General features: G+C 36.8%; 1 protein-coding gene across 3 annotated transcripts in view; it reads right to left on the reverse strand.

Moving 5' to 3' along the window:
* Window positions 1-520: 520 nt before the first annotated feature.
* Window positions 521-20803, reverse strand: part of atf2 (activating transcription factor 2) — a 31770-nt gene continuing 11487 nt past the window's right edge. For all 3 annotated transcript variants that reach the window (XM_051906440.1, XM_051906441.1, XM_051906439.1), the window contains exons 8-12: window positions 19811-19897; window positions 16113-16280; window positions 14589-14795; window positions 11284-11389; window positions 521-2445 (exon numbers count right to left, since the gene is read on the reverse strand). In XM_051906440.1, coding sequence (XP_051762400.1) covers window positions 2210-2445; window positions 11284-11389; window positions 14589-14795; window positions 16113-16280; window positions 19811-19897 — 804 coding nt within the window. In that variant the 3' untranslated portion in view covers window positions 521-2209. The remainder of the gene's footprint in view (window positions 2446-11283; window positions 11390-14588; window positions 14796-16112; window positions 16281-19810; window positions 19898-20803) is intronic.

Below are 20803 nucleotides of genomic sequence, written 5' to 3' on the forward strand. Positions count from 1 at the left end.
TTCCTTACATCACGACTTAACAAGCGGATACTACTTTGAAGTTACATTCAGATTTATGATTCGCAAAGCAAGCACTCTGCAATATGCATACTTTACAGCAATGTTGTTAATGTACTTTTGTTTCATTAGTAGGACATCTATTGTCTTTACACCTGTTGTTGTGCAGTTAATGTTTTTTTTTTTTTTTTTTTTTACTGCATTTTGAAGAATGAAAATGTCAGGCTGCCATATGGTTTAGGAACTGTCATTCTTACAGGGATAGTATTCTTTTTTTCTTCCAAACATGTATCCAACTCAGTGGAATCCTGAAATGAACAAGCAATTTGCCCACAAATCAACAGCTACTTCAGCATACCTGATTGTTAATGTTTTGTCAAAGCGCAAGCTGTGACAATAAATGATGAGTTGAATTTTCCAGGATTCTCCACAAGATGGCAGAGTTTACAAAGCAAAATATAAAAAAAAAAAAAAAAAAAAAAAAAACATTGTTTCATTCAATGACAAAAATCTACATAACGACTGAGGTTTTAAATAGCTTTAAAGAGCTATTAAAAGATTTATTACAACATTTTATTAATTTATAATAATTTATACATAACTTTCACAAGTTACAAGTTGACCGCCAACACAATAATTATCACATCCTTTTTCCAAAGTGGACCCAGTAAATAAGAACAAAAAAAACCCCATTGTAAAGCTGCCATTTCCTGGCTGAGAATCTAAGAGTAACAAGATGTTCAACTGCAACAACCCAACAGAGACATGGTTGAAACATTGGTCTACTTCTCTTAGAGAATTCAGTCATGCATATAAACACATAACAACTGTCATACAAATTTATCTTTTAAACAAAAATCAAGTTACTTAAAAGCAGAAAGAAATGCTTGTAGAACTACACAGTAGTAAGCCAATAGATTTTAAAAAGAGAGGATGCAAGGTGGTAATAATGAAAGACTTCATCTATTCCTTACTTAGTAACTGTCACTAAGCATAACTTAACTTAACAGTTGAACTTAAAAAGAGTTTAATATCTGTCATTGTTTCTTTTGAAGAGCAGCTACAGTTCCTTATCAGTTGTAGAGTTTTATTCTAAAGACAGAATTGCTTAAAACATTTACACAGGGTGGAAAATAAAGCCTTAAAGGTTTGTTCATGTGATTTCTAAGACATTTGTTGTTGTTGTTGTCATGATCCCAAGACAAACATAGTACCAGTAGAGATCACATACAATGATTTCATCATAATGGCATATACAATGCTTCCTTAATTACACTGTAATCAGAAAGACAATTAAAGTGAATGAACTAATGACTTCTCAGTGTTTCTAAGAGTCAGACACAACAAATACAAAGTCAGCCACTTTGTAAATTAGCAGGAAAAAAATCACTTATAAAAAAGCATTAAGCTTCTTATCAAAATAAGTCCCTTGAAAGATTTCAGTGTAGTCTATGTCACTAATTTCACCTAAAATGTAACTAATTAAATTTTAATTGCAAAAGAAGCTTGTAATTTAAATTCGAAATGAATAACCTGCAACAAATAAATGACCTAATAATGGCACATGTAGAAGCATTTGAAAAGTCTGCATTGTGAACAATGCTCTCCTACAATCACTTCCCAAAAAAACAATCATTCACGTCTTCCCAATGACTTCCTTTAACATGCCAAAAACATTTGAAACATTCACACAACAACACGTCACTATTTCTAGAAGACGAACAATCAGTTTAAGATTTGTTTTAAAGCTACTGCTAAAATCTGCTGGAACTGCTTGTGTCAAGCACTTAAAACAATGAGCATTAAAAAAAAAACCTTCCCTCTCTTCATGTGCAAAATATAAAGGCAAAGAAATTAAAGTGGCCAATTGTTCTACGTTTACGCCTCTGATAGTGCTTCAGTAAGTCCATTTCCTTTCGCTATGAATCCGGACACATTTGGGCTGTCGTGAATCATTCCATCTTGATCCTTCCAACACACTTTGCGTTTAACTCAATAAATACACCACAAATGAAAAAACCATAAATCAGTACAATTTCTGCATAACCTCCCAAGGGCTTTCCCAACTACTGTACTCACTCTTTGTAAAAATGCGCTGGATTAAAAAGAGCTCAAATGAATACAGAGGGGAGACAAGACCGGAATATTCCAGGGAACATTTCGTATCCCCCTCATGGCTGCCAGGAATCAAAGTGACCAACCAGAGGCCTGATCAGCTTCCTGAAGATTGGGTGTGAGAGGAAGAAGCCCCGCCCACTTGCGACGACTCTTCCTCTTCTGTGCTGTGGTCTGCTGTGGGCCCCAGAGCGGGGCCGGATGCGAGTGCAGCCGTGGTTGCTGTGGATGAGCTGACGCCGTTGGATGTGCTGATGGAGCTGTGCTGGATGGCCTCGTTCTGTGGGCTGCTGGGAATAGACATCTCCCCACAGCTGTCCTCCTTATCCAGCTCTGAAACACAAAGCCACAGAAGACATCAGCGACTGAGACTCTAACAACAAGACAACACACACAATGCAGCTTTTTTTTAATAAAAAAATATTGTCTGTTAAATAGTGTTGGATAAATATGTGGGGAAAAATATCATACTAATAATAATGCTGTATGTATACCATGCACAGTATTCATGGAATACCCGGATGACCAAATATATTTGGCAAAATGTGCAGTACACAACCAGAGCACACCGTGTAGGACATGATATCCCTCAATGCAAAGTGCTTGACTTGACCTTCCAGTATTGATGAATGAAAGTGAAAAGTGATAAAGAAAATTATTTTAAAAAATAAATAAAAAATGCAGCAAAGCAGTTATATTGTGAGATATTATTACAATTTAAAATAACTGTTTACTATTTGAATATATTTTAAAATGTAATTAACAGTGTTGGGGAAAGTTACTTTTAAAAGTAATGTTACAATATTGCATTACTACATAAAAATTAACTAATTGCATTAGTTACTTTTTTATGGACAGTAATGTGTTATGTTACTTTTGCATTACTTTTCTCATCTGGGCTGGGCTTGCTTGTTTGTTTTTTAATAAAAAGTTTTATTTTTAGCAACCCTTTCACACCAAAAGTGAAATGAAAAAAAAAAAAAAAAAAAAAAAATCATGCCTGTACAGTAGAAGGTGCAGTTCAAACAAACCTTTCATATGTGTTGCCATTCTGTATCGCAGAAGAATAGGACGCAAGAGAATAAACTTTAACACTCTTACAAAAAAAAAAAAAAAAATCAAATGTGATGTTCATCCAAAGTCATTTTTTGCTCATTAGTATGGTTGAATTGGATCACTGAAGGTCAGCAGCAAAGACATTGGTTAATAAAGTGAGATTAAATACATAAAGTATATTCATATTATGTATATTTAATTATAACAGGTTGTCGTAATATGTATATTGTATACAATATTTTTTGAAAAAGTAATCTGATTACGTAATTTGTGTTACTTGTAATGCGTTACCCCAACACTGGTAATTTATTCCTGTGATCAAAACTGAATTTTCAGCATCATTACTCCAGTCTTCAGTGTCACATGATCCTTCAGAAATCATTCTAATATGATGATTTGCTGCTCAAGAAACACTTCTGATTATTATCAATTTAGAAAACAGTGCTGCTTCATATTTGTGTGGAAACGGTGATACATTTTTTCAGGATTCTTTGAAATATAAAGTTTTTTAACAAATGTCTTTACTGTCACTTTTGATCAGTTTAATGCATCCTTAACATAGTGGATAGCTCCTTTCTGTCCCACTGTAAAGATGTGAAAGCAAACACAAATACAAAATACAAATACGTCTTTATTGGTACAGGACTTGACGGATTATCTTAGCCTACATGACTCCGTAAGCTTGTAGACAAGCTGAATAAACTAGCTACATTTCAGGCATTTAAGTAACACATCTAATTTGTGCATTAATGGATGTTATGTTAAATAAAGTTTACTAATTACAGCAAAGCAGGCAAGTATACTTTACATGTGCACGCAATTGTCTAGTCTCCCCAGATGCGCTGTAATGGCGATCCTGTGCGCAATTCTCAAAACACCCACAAGATGGCGGCGTTTATCGGTAAATCCGATATTACAAAACCAATAACCGATTATGGTAAAATGCTTAAATATCAGGAAAAATATCTGTAATTCGATTAATTGTATGTAGATAAGCACAGGACTGGACTTTTTTTTTTTTTTGCTTTTCCGATACACACATAATGATTTATTGTGTGAATTGTAATCACTGGTTGTGCACTGGAAGGTCAGCAAAAGGAGTGTCACAATATACTATATTCAAAAATGAAATCTTTATATCATATTAATACTACACATAGTAGTTCAGCGGCAGTAACTATCTAGTTGATACTCCAACATAGTAGGTGGCGCTATTGCAACTTAACATAGGCTACCACTTGTTGTAAAACGGAAACAAAAGACGCAGTGTGCAGCTAGTCCTGCTGCACAAAATCATGCCAAAGAAGATGACAGATGAAAGAGAGACACTCTACTACAGGGATGGGCAACTTTGGTCCTGGAGGCCTGTCCTGCTACAACCCTACACCATGTCTACACCATACGCGACTTTTTTGGCGTCGCGTCACGCCGCGCCGCAACAGCTAAAAGCTGTCTACACTGAACGCGACAAACTGACCGTTGCAAAGCACTTGGACTACGTCAGAAATAGAACGGGGAATGTGTTTACTGTCGGGAATTTGTTGTGTCGCGCCGCACCGCATCCAGTGTAGACAATATCACTGATTATCCATGGGTTTCAAAGACGTCACTTCCGCTATGCCCGCCGCCATTTTTGTGTCCGACATGGCAACTAACACAGCAGCGCTTCATTGTACTGATGTTCATCTTTAGCTTCCAGTGAGCACTCAAACAGCAACACAAAACATTAATAACTATGATTGTGGCTGTCATATTAATAACATTATAATTGTATACACTATTTTAATAAAATGTTGTGAATTCTTTGGGCTTAGTTGCTGTGTTTCAGCATGTTGTTACAGGAAGAACACATCCAGGACCTACATTCACGTTTCTTAGTTCAAGTTCATGCGTGCATGATTTTGTGCAAGTTTAAGTTGTAATATTATGTTTATCTTGTATAAATATATCTGAATTATCCTATATAGAATGAGTTCTGTTGAGTTAATTAACCTTCTAGCAAAGCGCTTCAGTTTATGGGTGTTCTCTTCAGCTTCAGCGCGAGCAGCTCAAACAGCAATGATGTTATCTAAATGAGACTATTTGGGAAAAATATCGATATTTGGAAAAAAACATCTGTTATTGTTTGTGATCCTTATTTTTTTTCCTTTTATTTTTTATTTTATTTTTATAAACATCTTTAATGACTGTTTGAAATATCATGATTGCTGTTTGAACTGCATACGCTGAAGAGAATGAATACCCATAAACTGAAGCTAGAAGGTTAATTAACTCAACGGAACACATCCTAAATAAGATAATTCAGATATTTGTACAAAATAAAAATATTATTACAACTATTTGCACACAATCATGCACATATAAACTCGAACTAAGTAACGTAGTCAGAATAATGTAGCTGTTGTGGATACGTTCTTCCTGTAACAACACTCCGAAACACAGCAGCTAAGCCCAAAGAATTCACAACGTTTTATTACAATAGTGTGTACAATTATAATGTTATGAATAAGACAGCCCCAATCATAGATATTAATGTTTTGCGTTGCTGTTTGAGAGCAAAATGATCATCAGTGCAATAAAGCTCTGCAGGTTATTTACCTCAACGAAATGCATCCTATATGAGATTAATCAGATATTTATACGCTACTACATAAATTTAATATTACGACTTTTATTTGCACAAAATGACGTGAATGCACAAGTGAAGCTTGAACTATGTGCTAATCAGAATGTTTAACTCCAGTAGACACACTCTTCCCACAACAACGCGCTGAAACAACAACACAGAGAATTCACAACGTTTTATTACAATAGTGTTCTCATTATAATGTTATGTAAATGACAGTCCCGCTAGTTATTAATGTTGTGCATTGCTGTTTGGCTGCCAGTGGTGTGGTCCCTTCTGATTGAAGCCAACAATTCCACCGATCTAACTCCTTTGGGATCGAATAAAATTGTAGTTCAGGGTTTCTTTGATGACTGTTAAAACAGCTAACAGCACCACATATCCCAGGCATATTGTAACCTTGTTGTGAACTTTCTGGGAGTGTTTTGTTGATCTTCCTCTGGTAGTTGTAGCTGCTGTGACCATAGACTGAAACAGGTCACAAAACTGTGACCGGACACAAAATGGCGCCGATAAAACACAGTGACGTCACACAAAACCCATGGATAATGGGTTCTATTATCTTTTGTCACGTCGCGCCACTCGCGTTCAGTGTAGACACGGTGCTAATCAAACACCCCTGAACAAGCTAATCAATGTCTTCAGGACTACTAGAAAACTACAGGCAGGTGAGTTTTTAACAGGGTTGGAGCTAGACTCTGCAGGACAATGTTTCTGCACAAGTGTGGGAGTTTTTTTTTTTTTTTATTCTGTTAAAAAAGACAGTGGCTGCATCCGAAATCACATACTTCCCTACTTTATAGTGGGCGAAAAACAGTATGTGAGAAAAAAAAAGTATGTCCGAATTCACAGCACTCATAAAAGAGTAGGCAAAAACCCGGATGATTGAATACTTCCGGTGAGATTCTGAAATGTACATACGATGGACACTTTACTATCCCATGAGGCCATGGGAGAGGATTTTTGAATGGCAGTGACGCAATGCAACTGAAGCTGGTAGGTCACATGATAAGGACAAGACGGCGAATGTAGTACGTCCAGATTTCATTCATTCTATACTATATAGAACATACTTTTTTAACGGTCATGAAGTAAATACTTGTTCAAAATAATACCCAATCAAGAGAGTATGCGATTTTGGGTGCAGCCAGTGTGTTAGATGCCCTAGCCTGCAGGAAGTGAAGATCAACAGTCAGTTCTTTTTGTACGTTTTTGTACAGTTATGATTACAAACTTTCTTTACGCCTCCCTACACTCGTATTTTGAGAAAAGTACAAGTGAGAAAACACAAAATAAATGTTAAAGTTAACATAAAAGCTATTTGATACCTTTCCCCCCCACAATTTTTAGATATTGTGACAATACTGTTATCATGAATTCTTTTGGCTACGATAGTCATCTGAAATTGTGACAACCCTAGTCAACAACAAATGTGTTTAAAGTTTAAATTAACAGATATCTTTATTTCAAACTATACAACTACAGTTACTCAGCTGGCACGTGCCCACTGACAGTATGGTGCCATCGTTGCCTTAGTCTCACCTGACTTGTAATCACCATTTGACTGATCGCTCTTGAGCTGTAGTGATGACGTCTACCATCAGACGCTAACTGCCTATGCTAAATAGCCAAATCTTAACCCTCGATCGATGACGAGAGGGAGAAAGCTCAGTTCTGACCTCGCAAACATCTAAAGTTCTTTCTCACCGGATGAGTGGCTGGCATGATTGCGATTAAAGACTTTCCCAGTCCAATGCTTTGTCTTTTATTAATCCCTGTGCTTGCTTTGTAACCTTTAATTAAAGTTACAATGTCATTTTAAACCAACATCATCAGGGTATATTAGAGGCTGTAGCGTGCGGCCAGACTCTCGCACCCCTCCCTACGATCCCCTTCCTTTCCTGCCAACTACTGCAGCGACAGATAATTACTGCACCTGATTTTAATGATACACACACAGGAGAGCGGCAGAGATGCGCGGTCCAAATGCCACCAGCTGTTCTGCAGTTGCATTGAATTAATTGGCTCCTGATGAGGAAGGGAATGAAAAAAGGCCCGCTCACGCTCTCGCTCTCGCTCTGACTCAAAAAGAAATGCAGACTACCATGATAATTAATATAGCTAATGAAGCAAGCACCGCTGAAATGGCACTTGGTAATTAATGTGGGGGTATTAGATTGCGTGTGCGGTTCTGATCCGGCGTGAAGTGTCTGAATTGACTGGGCTCCGGATTGGGTGACTCTCTACACGTGTATGCCATGGGGTTGTAAATACCCTCGCTGGTTTGGTGCACGTAAGGTTGAACTTAGAAAACAGAGTTGGGTTTTCTCCTCTCTTCGGCTACGTGTTCAGACATCTGTAATTACTCCTAATGGTATTAAGCAGGAGGAAAGGGGGTGATATATTATCATACACAACGTTGCATGCTCCTGAGACCGTTCTGCGCTCACCTCCTCTCGGATCATCTCCGCTGCGAGCAGATGGGGCTTGTGCAATGCCAAACGGAGGCATGGCCTGCCCTGTTTGCAGGGCAGCCTGGGTAATTTTCCCCCACCTGCTACCAGGGCAGCACTGCCTGAGAGATTAAGGCCAGAAACATACTTTACTTAAGTATGCAATCACAAATGAAAATGCTTTGCCAAGCGAGATCTCGTCAGCCATACTTTACACCTGTCCTAACCAGGCACAATGTGATTTTCGATATATTTCAGGCCTAACAGACTGTAATGGAGCGAACAAGTCGGGAGCGTTCAGGTGACCGAATGTGAGCACAGGAAACCTGCACTGACGTTTGCACTTTTTCACCATATTAAGACCGTTCTTTGACAGGTGATGACCATCTGCTGCTTCTCCATCCTGCAATGAATGTGGCACAAACCAACGTTGTTTACAAACCTGGCAAAGACAGAATGATGCTCTTCTCTGAGCCTCATTTGCACAGGTGACTAATATATGACCCCTCACTGCGTTCGGTGACATCGGCAGAATAAACAGGATTGAAGAATGGTTTCGATCATCTCCATACTCTCCTCTACCTTGCAAAGACCTACCAATGCCTGCAAATGAACCAGCTCCCAGACAACCCAATCTCACCCGACAGCCATCCAGCTCATAATATGCATGAGACCTGTCAGTCAAGCTGCTTAACAATGCCGTCGCATAATGAACTGCGAAGCTGCAGCGTCGCATCCCAGTTGTGAAACTGCGCTTCTGTCAGACTCTCCGCTATAATACACTCATTTTGGAGGCAATCATTGTCAATACAAGTCAGCGCTGGGTTACAAAATGAGCCAAAGGCAGACACGCACACACAAAGCCAACGATGTATCGGCCAAGATGCGAAATCCAAGCGTTGAAAGTTACGTACAAAAAAGTGCTTACATACTAGCAGGCAGCCGTTAGGCTTTAGTGTCTGTTGAAGCCCGCAGAAGTGCTGCCAGCAAAGCGTACATGCAGTCACTCCCACAACCGCTTCTCCGTCCCTCTGACAACAGCTAATTGATATGAAGTGGCTGCATATGGCAGACGAGCCGCAGATACGCACATTTCACAAGGTGTCATTAAAGCATAACGGCCAAAGATGGGTGTGTAAACAAAAGCAGCCCTCGGTTTCTGAATGCCTCTTTATCACTCATCTTAAAGAGGACAGCGCCACATACAGTGGGGATCATTTTGTTAGCGAACATCTCTGTTGTGCAAATATATGAGTCCTCGGCGTTCTGTGGTAATAATGGGACGAGATGAATCTGTGTTATTTCACACTCAGGGCTAGTTCATTTTCCACTCTTCACATTTCATCGAAAACCCCACAGAACACTCATTAGGAATAACACTCATCTGTTATAGTCAAAAAAAAAAAAAAAGCAGGACAACCCATAAGGCAGAGCTGGCAGTCCAGAGATTTTTACTCATTTTCAAAGAAAGAAAAGGCATTCAGTGAGATTAGATCTGAGATTGGGCAAAATTTAACGACTCTTTGCCAACTGCGATTGTGGCCTTGTGAATGAAATCTCAGGATTGAGATTTCTTTTGACTTAGGCCAGTTAACAACCACCTAGGCCAGTGTTTCCCAACCCAACTATTTTACAGAGGCATTTTCATTAGTGAGTCGGGCAACAAATCCCAGCTCGTGGTCCTTTCTCTCTCTGCCTACTTCCAGTCTAATCTAACTACTGTTCTATCCGAATAAAATGTGAATTGTGAATCGGACTACACTGGTTGTGCTGCATGTTTGTTTTTGTGTGATTCTAGTGAGGATAAGGCAATTCAAAGACATGATTTCTTGCCATTTTTTTTTTGCCAAACTTTTATCTCAAACAGAATTTAGACTGCAAGTTCACATTCACAACACAGGTAAATTATAATTTTTGTCATTTCACTGTATATAAACCCTATAAAGCCTACTGTATCATATTTGATACACACATTTCTAAGGCCTTTAAATTATGAATATGATCAAAACTTTGTTTAAAAACATACTGAACACAATCTACTACATGCCTTCTGCCCTTTTATTAATAGTTTATACTTTTTAGCAAGTTAAAGGCCTTTTAGTATAATTGCATAAACATCCACCTTCAGCTCATGGTTCACGTCTTTATAAAAATCATTAAACATTTCAAAGCATAAAGTAAGCGTAAGAATAACTTTTATATTGTTAGTAATATTTTAAGATGAACATTTACTGGACTGAAGCAATTTAGGTTTACTTGATTATCCATACATATTTTTTTTTTAGAAAAATCATGTTAAAATGTAAGTATCAAATATGATACATCATGTTTTTGAGAAATGTTTATTTGTTCATCTCTCAATTAGCATTGTTTTGCATTGCATTATATGCCTTGCCCCCACAATAAAAACTTCAGAGCTTTGATCATAAAACTAAGCATTTAATATCATCTCTCTAAGACACTTTTTGGGAAACATAGTGAAAACTTATATTTTTAAGCATTTTATGCTAGTTGCCTGTTATACTGTTATATGATCTTATTGATTTACATAAGCAATCAGAATTTCATATTACTTTTTGGGGATAATAAATATCAGCAACTGCAACAAATTGCATATTTTTTCTCAGTCTGGGCCTCCGAATAAAACTAAGATGTTTTTTCTTCCGTATTCTCACTATATCATACTATATAAGCCATAAAAGCCTGATGTATCAAACAAGTAAAACAAAACAAACAAACAAAAAAAAACATGAAAAATTTATTTAATATTTTTAGGAGGTTAAAAAACAAACAAACTTCCATTTCTAAAAAAAAGAATTAAATAATATGTCAGGCTTTACAGGGTTAAGAGCACAGAAACATGTTCAATGTTAATTTCATGTTGTCTCTAATACAAATAATCTAAATATAAACATTTTATGGCTGTTATGATCAATAAGTGCTAAATCTAAATCTCAAAGCAGGCACTGGAGTCTGATGACCAAACAAACTGATATTCAGTGTGAATCTGGTGTGGTTTGGTGATGTGGTACTCACGGTGGTATCCTGATTTCTTTTGCAGGAGTGTCACAGGACAGTCTTTATGAGCCAGTAAAAGCTGTTTCAGCTGGGCCACCTCACTACGCAGAAGAGTCACCTCATTCTGGACACAGAGAAAGAAGCATGTTACCCATCAAGATGAGCAGATTAGTAAGGAATCAACAGAAAAGATCATTAGCTTGTCTTCATTTAAGCTTTTTTGGGACACAATTATAGCTGCTTAATGGCAGAGTCCCAGGAGAGAGAAACACAGAGAGAGCTCTCCCCTCCCTCAGCGAAACACTGTCGCCCATTCTGGTGAGATTTACTCTCGTCTGCCGTTACGACTCCCATGGGGCTGTGCTGTTCTGCATGCGCTAAAGACAGGCTGTTTAACAGCGAAGGTGACTTTAGCAGGATTTACAGAGAGCTGAACGGGTGCGGAAGAAGGGCACAAGAGCGCAGATTTAAACACTTTCTCTGTTCCTCAGCAACACGGCCGACATTTAATGCAGCAGTCTAAAAGCGTGCCAGTTTATTTCATTCCATCTGTTTTATCTTGGCAGTGCTGGCATGGTGTGCAGAGGAGAAGCAGATTTAAACACAGCTGCTCCAACACTGTGGCAATGTTCACTACAAACTGCCATCTTCCATTACGACCACAAAGTAGGCCTCTCTCTCTCTCTCTCTCTCTCTCTCTCTCTCTCTCTCTCTCTCTCTCTCCTTCTCTTCTCTCAGTCTCCCACAACACATCAAAATGCACCCAAGACTACAATATTCAGTCATTCAGTATGGGCATGCTGACCACAGCAGGTTATTATTATTAGTTACTTAAAAATAACTCATAAGGCTCAGGAGCAACTCCATTCTCAATGCTGATCCTAAAATAAGATGGGCCCATTGATGATGGACTGATATGCGTGTTCAATTGCCATGCTGATATTTAACAGAGCGGTGTGTTCTGTAAATATTAACTAATAAATAGTAAACTGCCTAGCCCTCTGGAATGTGATTGGTCAATTGTGGTAATTCTGTGGTCAAATATTCTATAATGACGCTAAAGTTTACATTTAACCGGTGTTTCAGGCAAATTATTTCCTACATAGCTGTGTTAATTTCATGTCTCTCTATGCATTTTTCTTCTCATATAACAAGTGTTTTTTGTAAATATATTTATTCGGTGAGTAGATGCATTTGTATTTATTATACTATTGTATTTGTGCTTCTGCTTATAATTTGTTCTTGTTTACTTGATATTAAGTTTAAATCAAGCTTTCTTGTGTCGTGTGTAAACTCATACGTAACAATTGTAACCCCATTGCAAAAACACAAATACACTAAGTGTGCAAATAACATGAGGTGAGATAAATGTTATTTAATTTCATAATATTGGTACCGAAAAAAGTATTGTTCAGGAACCCTTATCGAAGTCAAGGTATTGATAACTTTTAAACGATACCCAGCCCTAATAATAAGTGTTTTTGTAGATTTATTTATTTGGTGAGTAGATGTATAAGCAGGATAATGCATATCACAAAATAAACCTTGACAGGGTAATCACAACCCTGACTGACTAAACATAAAAAAATCTATGCAAAAAAGAAATTGTTACTTGAGAGTAAAGACATTTATAATGTTACAAAAGAGTCCATTAAAAAAATGCTGTTCTTTGGAACTTTCATCTAAAAATCAGTTTCCACAAAAATATGAAGCAGCACAACTGTTTTCAACATTGATAATAATCAAATTGTTTTTGAGCAGCAAATCATCATATTAGAATGATTTCTGAAGGATCATGTGACACTGAAGACTGTAGTAATGATGCTGAAAATTCAGCTTTGATCACAGGAATAAATTATATTGTAACATATATTCAAATAGAAAACGGCTATTTCACAATATTACTGTTTTACTGTGTTTTTGATACAATAAATGCAGCCTTGGTGAGCAGAAGAGACTTCTTTCAAAAACATTAAAAAATCTTGCCGACCCCAAACTTTTGAACTGTAGTGTACATAAAATAGATGTCACCAAGTTAAGATTTATTAAAAAAATATTTAGTTTGAAATATCTGAAAAAAAATGCACACTCATGTACAGACATATTTTAACTGGCCAGGAAAACTACCAAACACTGGTCAATCATTAACCTGTATCATTAACCAATATGTTGCTCTCTAGCTATCAGACAAACAAAGAAAGAAACACCAATTTAACAAGTTTTGGAAGTTGAAAATATTTTGCTACCAGGTATTTTACCATAGTTCAATCACGACCAGTGAACTTTCAATGACACGAATATCTAAAGTGACATATGGCTTCAGGAACAGTCCTCCCATTCTGCTTTTAAACAAAAAACATCAAATGAAATGTATAAAATCGGATGAATCTCAATTGCCCCTTCTGCTGTTTTCAGAGAGATGGTGAAACAGTAAGATCAGGCCTGTTCAGGCCATTAAAGTGTTTAATGCTTTCACAGACCGGCTGCATCCATAAAGACAGCACAGGGGGGATGTTTGGCTCGAGTGTTGCCGTGCGCTGGTCCGCAAACCCTGACACCTCGTTAAAAAGCCAGTTAAGGATGATGTTAACGTAATTGAGCATCATTAGAGCTCTACGCTCCGATCAGCTGGGCCAACGGGGCAGAGAGGGACAATTACACCAGCCCATCAGCACTGATAAATGTACTCGTATTAAACACCTTCTCTCCGATGAAACATACTGTCACGCTCGTTTTCAGAGCCCCAAACATTCTGTTATACACCCAACACCCTTCTTCAGCTCTCCATCTGTTTCATGTTAGTTTATTCGTTCATGTAACCCACAAATTAATCGCCCTTCCCCCACCCCTTCGCGAAAGCACTGCGCTTTGTTTAAATGGACAAATAAAAAAGACAGCACGCAAATAAACAGTGGCACATCTCATTAAATTGTCTGGAACGTGCCGGCGCCGAGCCACACTCTCCGTTATCAGCAGAGACAACGGTTACGTGAACTGTTTCGAACTTGTCAGTGGCGGATCCTAATTGCCTGCTACAAAACGGGGGTTGAGAAAGAGACGGCTTTCCCTGAGAGAGTTCCAGGGCAACTCACAAACGCTCCGACAGAACAGACGACACGCTTGTGTGCGGATGACATCTGGAGGAAACGTCTTTATTGACAGGGCCATATCGATGCAGGAGACTCGAACAATCACGCCGTGGCTGTCATGCAAACACACTTCTTAATTTACATTAATGACTTCATCACCATCTTTGTCTGGCTCTCAAACGCACACATTAATACACTCAAAGAGAGTCTGGAGTGAGTTGTGTGTGTGTGTACCTGTAGCTGTCCATTCACGGTGCTCAAGTCTTCTGCTTTTTTCTCCAGACTCTGCACCCAGACTTTCCTCTTTTGCCTGCAGCGAGACGCGGCGGCTCTGTTCCTTTCCAGAAACTTCCGTCTTTTCTCATCGGGATCCTCGCTGGTGGTTCTCCGCCGCCGCCCACCTGTACTGGTTGTGTGCTGGGCTGGAGGGGCGGGAGACACCTACACAGGCCGACAATCAAACATACAAGCACAAATCAATTAGGACTTTTTAGTGGTATTTTTATCATATGTTCAATCAAAAGCTGCACCTGCCAAAGGTCAACGAAAAAAAAAAAAAATACCAGCCATACATTGCATTTGATTCGATGTTTTCAAAAAATTAATAACATGTTTTACATATTATGGTTGTTTGACAAAAGAATTATTTGTAACACTGTACAATAAGGTACAATTCGTTAATTGTAGTTAATGCATTAGGTATCATGAACTAACAATGACCAACAATTTCTTCATTAATGAGTTAAAAGTTAATGTTAATTCATAAATATATACTACTGTACAAAGGTTTGGGGTCATTAAGACATTTTTTTTTTAAGAAAATAAGTTTTATTCAGCAAGGATGCATTAAATTGATCCAAATACACAGTAAATACTTTTGTATTCTTACAAAAAAAAAAAAAAATCTGAAAAAAGCAGTTTTCGAAGAAAAAAAAAAAAAAAAAAAAAAAAAAAAAATATATATATATATATATATATATATATATATATGAAGCAGCACAACTGTTTTCAACATTGACAATAATAAGAAATGTTTTTAGTGCATCAAATCATCATATTAGAATGATTTCTGAAGGATCATGTAACACTGAAGACTAGAGTAATAACTTATAATAATATTTCACAATATTAATGAGTTAAAAGTTAATGTTAATTCATAAATATATAGTACTGTTCAAAGTTTTGGGTTCATTAAGATATTTGTATAAAAAAAATAATAATGTTATTCAGCAAGGGCGCATTAAAACTATCAAACACATCAAAACTGACTGTAAATTCATTTACATTGTTCTGAAAAATCTGTTTTCGCAAAAAATTAAAATGAAGCAGCACAATTGTTTTCAACATTGACAATAATAAGAAATGTTTTTTGAGCACCAAAACAGAATATTAGAATGATTTCTGAAGACTGGAGTAATAAATTGTAATAATATTTCACAAAATTACTATTATAACTGCATTTTTGATTAAATAAATGCAGCCTTTTTTTCAAAAACATCAAAAATGCATACCAACTCCAAACTTTTGAACAGTAGTGTACTATTCTTTAATTGTTAATTCACATTGACTCATAATACATTAACTATTGTTAAATTTCAAACGTATAATAATATAAAATATATAACATACATAAAAATGAACTAACTTTATGTTAACCTGTCGCTCATTGTTAGTTCATGATACCCAATTACTTGAGATATACTTGCGTGAGATATTAAATACAGGGCAACGTTCTAAACTCATACAGGCAGTACATACAGGCGTTTCTGTAGTGGATGTGGCAGGCTGCTGTAGTGACTTAGGGCGTGGCTCCTCAGTTGGAGGCGGGGCTGGGGGCGGGGTCTCGCTGGCCGAGCTGCTCTGGATGTCGCCTGCATCGCCGTTTGTTACCTGAGGGAGCTGCTGACTGAGGGCCGCCTTCAGCTTCTACAGGTGAGAGTCAGAGGTTAAGTCAACATGTATTATTAGCCTGTAATGTCCTATTAGCTGACTCTAAAATACTGTCACTCAAACGGTTTCAAAATCAGATATCAGTAATAAACTTTAAATGTCAGTCAGACGGCCCCTCCCTGTCTATGTGTGTAGTTCTGGCCACAGTGTTGCAGTATGCAACAGACTTTATGCCGACAGTGAAAAATCTGCCTATGCACACAGCATATAACTATAAAATCTCCCACTCTTCAGCATTTTTGTATACTTCCAGCATAACTGCAGTGAAATGAGAAAACATGGTGCTATCTCTCTCTCTCTCTGGGATCAGGAGGCTAAACTACATTAGAGAGAGGCGAGAACTGAAGATTAGAATAATTAACTTCTGCAGAAAACCAGAGGCAAGGATTAAAACAACATATTCATCACAGCTTTAAACAGATGCTTCCCTCAGAGCTCTTCCACAGGAGTAAGAGCTGTCGTAGCTAATTCCCTATTCCCTGGAGATGCCTGTGATTTTCTCTTGTCAGGGAAATCTGCCTTTCCCTGGCGTACTGTAGCGTATGCAGCATAGAGCCCTCCGCGCCAAGAGCTTTTCTCTTCACTATGAGCAACCCCGATAATGACAACAGAGAGCTTGACTAAGTTTAAAATATTTTTCAGCATTTTGACGATATTACAGTACAGTATAAAAGTATTTCTATATTTATGTATTTGGTCTGAATAGTCACTGCTCTAACATTGATTCAAAAAGTTTAAAGAATACAGTTAAAATATTATTTACCTAATATATGTAAAACATTTGAAAAAGAAATGTTACATTTAAGTTACATTAATTAATTTACTTATATATGTGTGTGTGTGTATATATAAATAATTATTATTAATAATAATTTATTTATATACACATTTATTAATTTACTTACAGATTTCTTATTTATATATATGGCCTGTTATCAAGGCCAAAGGAGGCCATACAAAATAAAAAAATAAAATTTTTTTTTAGTTATTATGTGTGAATAAAGACTATTTAGTTGTTTCAGTGTGTTATTTGCCTAAAGAAAATGACAATAACATTTTTAGTTTTAAAAAAGTTTCAGATCTCTAGAATATTTAAATTTTCTTTATATATATATATATATATATATATATATATATATATATATATATATATATATATATATATATATATATACACACATGGATTATCCATAATACCGATACATTAAAACAGATTAATGCACAGATAGTTCCAGTCAGTTTAATATCTATATTTTAATTATTATTTTCCACATTTTCTTGCTTTATTGTATATATTTTATAGTGTGCAATATATATATATATATATATAATATATGTTTAAATAAAATAAAGTCTATTTACCTAAAAATCTTTACAAAAATATTTTACAAACCACGCAGGGACTTCTATGAACATTTCTGAGCAATAACGTAGATAAATCATTAAATTAAAATGTGTAACCCTAAAATACATACACACAAAAAAAGAAAAGACAGTCTTCAGATTGACAAATGCTGAGAAGTTATATATCTCCATAGATCTTTTTTATTATTCATTTTATTTTAACTGACTTGGTTTTTTAAAAACCCTTTGGAGGAAGCCATGATGTGGCCCGAAAGCAGTCAACCGCGAGAGTTAACAAACGCCCCCACAGCAGGTGAGGTGTGTAACCATGGCCACAGGGACGGAGGATGCATTAATTTTCATGAAAAAACAAGAGAAGAACATTATTTTAACAGCCATCCTCGGCAGACCAATCTATCTAGCAAATTAGTTTATAGAGCAATACCCTTCCCGAACTCCACGTTTCTACATGACTAGAAAGAAATTATTCACGTGGAACAAGTCACGCAAGGGCTGAGAGAAAGACCAAAAGAGAGAGAGAGAGAAACAGAGGGACTGTGAACGATGTGTGCGGGGCCAGTCAGATTCATATTTCATATCTGCCATCGGAGCCCCATCAGAGCAGTAGCCCTCCATCTCGAGGGCTTTATTCAACCATCTGCTCCTTTATTACTTATCTTTATTTTGCAACTAATTAACAGCATAATCTTCTAAATTCAGCAAGTTAATTATCATTATTGTGGTCTTTGCAGCATCATCAGTCCTTGTAAAGTGCCGTGTCTGTGTGGCAGGGGAGCGAGCGAGCGAGCGAGAGAGAGATGAGGGGGTGTTTGCTTGACGAGGGCTCATTAGATGTTTTCTGATGAGTTGAGGTTTTGTGCTTATGTTTCCTGAGGTTATTTAGAGGGTGGGTGCATATGTTATAAGGGTGTATGTGTATGTTGATGTGGTGCTATATGTGTGTTATGAATGTTTGGTCATGGTGCAGGTGTCTGTTTGGATGCACATAGGTATAAGTAGGGCTTGACATTAACTTTTTTGATCACCAGCCACTGTGGCTAGTGGTTTTCCAAAGTCAGCATTTTCACTGGCCACAATTTTGACATCGATACCATGGGGAAAAATTGTTTAATTTTTTTTTTAATATTATCTCATAATTTGGCAGCAGGTGTATTAGGCTGCTGTCACTTTAAAACCTGACGCACAGATCCATTATACTGATATACATGCGTTACTGTTTACGTTCACTTAAAACATGACTGACTGTGTTTATGTGAATACTCGCCAAGACCAGCATTTTGATATTATTTTGTGTGCATTTGACTGTTTAAGCGCAATAAGCAGCGAAAAAAAAAAACTCAATTTAGCACTGAGAGGCGGCTTTATGTACGCAAACTTTGGGTGTGAGCACAAAATATGCAGGAATGAGTAAAATTATGGGCAATACGTACAACCCTACGGCGAAATTCAAGCCTTGTAACACTAATAATATTGATCCTGAGCAAATGAAACAAGTGAGTGAGGGAAGGCGGGTTTGTGTGTCAACTCGCTGTCAGAGAGATGAGAGAGAGAAAGAGCAGCTGATGTTGTGTACCGGACGCATTTCAGATATTTCATTATCGATATGTATTGAAAAACACATATTTGAATCTGAAACATGTCTGAACAGTTAAAACCTGATTTGTGGGTTTCTGTGAATTTTGTAGCACCTACTGAGTGATAACTTAGTTTAGGTTAACTAATTTATGGCCAAATGTTGATCTGTAGTAACTTATAATTTTATATTTCCCATATTTTAAAGACTTTTTTTTTTTTTGGAAAAATACAGTCAATTTAAAAATTAACATTTATATGTTCAAATTTCTCTTTAAACGTGGGAATGGCTGAGCTCTAGATTTCGAAGTTCATGTCAACAACCACTACTTGAACAATCTCTGCTGTTCTGGTTGTGTAAAAATGCACAAACACACATAAACACACTCCAGACAGATGCCATCTTGTGCTTGTGCTCAAGAACTACAATTTGCAGGGTTGCAAAGCTCAGTGTTGTGGACTGTACATCCTCGGTCCCTCTGGGCTGAAGGAAAATCTGCTTACACTGAAACACACTTGCAAATGAGGCACATGTGGATGCATATGTAAATGAGAGAGGAGAAAATTACCATCTTAGCTTCTGATTGGACAGGCTGTGGAGAGGAGGGGCCAGGGATTCCAGGGACACTAGGCACTACGGTGACTGGTCTGACCAGCTGAAATCACACACAGACACAGACAAAACTTAATGTGTGTTCAGTCTCTGTTTCTCTCACAATAAAGTAAAAGAAGCAAACAGAACTGAAAAGGGTGGAAAATATGGCCCTCATTATCTCAAACACACAGAAAGCACTCAGCATATGTTCACATCTGTGGTTGAGCTGCTGCTGTGAGCAACAGAAATAACAAAACAGGAAAACAGATCATGTATAGTAATTCTTTCATTTTTTCAAGTAATTCTTTCAATTTTTATATTACCATAATCATAAAAACAATAAATAATATGGTACTGCACTTTAAGGAAAACCATTTGACTTGTTATTAACAGTTGCTGAACCAAACAATGACTGTTAACTATAGGCATTTTAGAGCTGAATTGAATTCTGTTTGCATCATTGAATCATTATGTTCCTGTTTATCCCTGTAAAGTTGCTTTGAAACAATCTGTATTGTATGAAGCACTATAGAATTAAAGGTGACTTTACTTGTCCAACAAATAGGGTAAATATAATCATGGTACAAATCAAATAAAGAAACTAACAAATGAATATTAATTTTTAGAGTTTTTATATATTTTTATATATACATTTTTCTGTTTTTATATAAATGTTTTTATTTCAATTGTGTCACCTTCCAATTAACTGTAATAGTGATCATTTAGAAATAGAAACATACAAATATCTTTATAATATCTTCTTTGTTATATCTACAGAGTTTTATGTTATATCTACAGAGTTTTATGATTCAGCCTCAATTATCGTCCCTCAAGAACAGTTGCAGTGCTTTACAACTATAGGACAGGAAGAGCTAAATAAACTTATCACAGCGTCTAAACCAACAACATGTTTATTAGATCCAATACCCACTAAACTACTGAAAGAATTGTTACCTGTAGCAGAAGA

Source organism: Ctenopharyngodon idella, chromosome 9 (genome assembly GCF_019924925.1).
Source record: "Ctenopharyngodon idella isolate HZGC_01 chromosome 9, HZGC01, whole genome shotgun sequence".
NCBI classification, from domain to species: domain Eukaryota; kingdom Metazoa; phylum Chordata; class Actinopteri; order Cypriniformes; family Xenocyprididae; genus Ctenopharyngodon; species Ctenopharyngodon idella.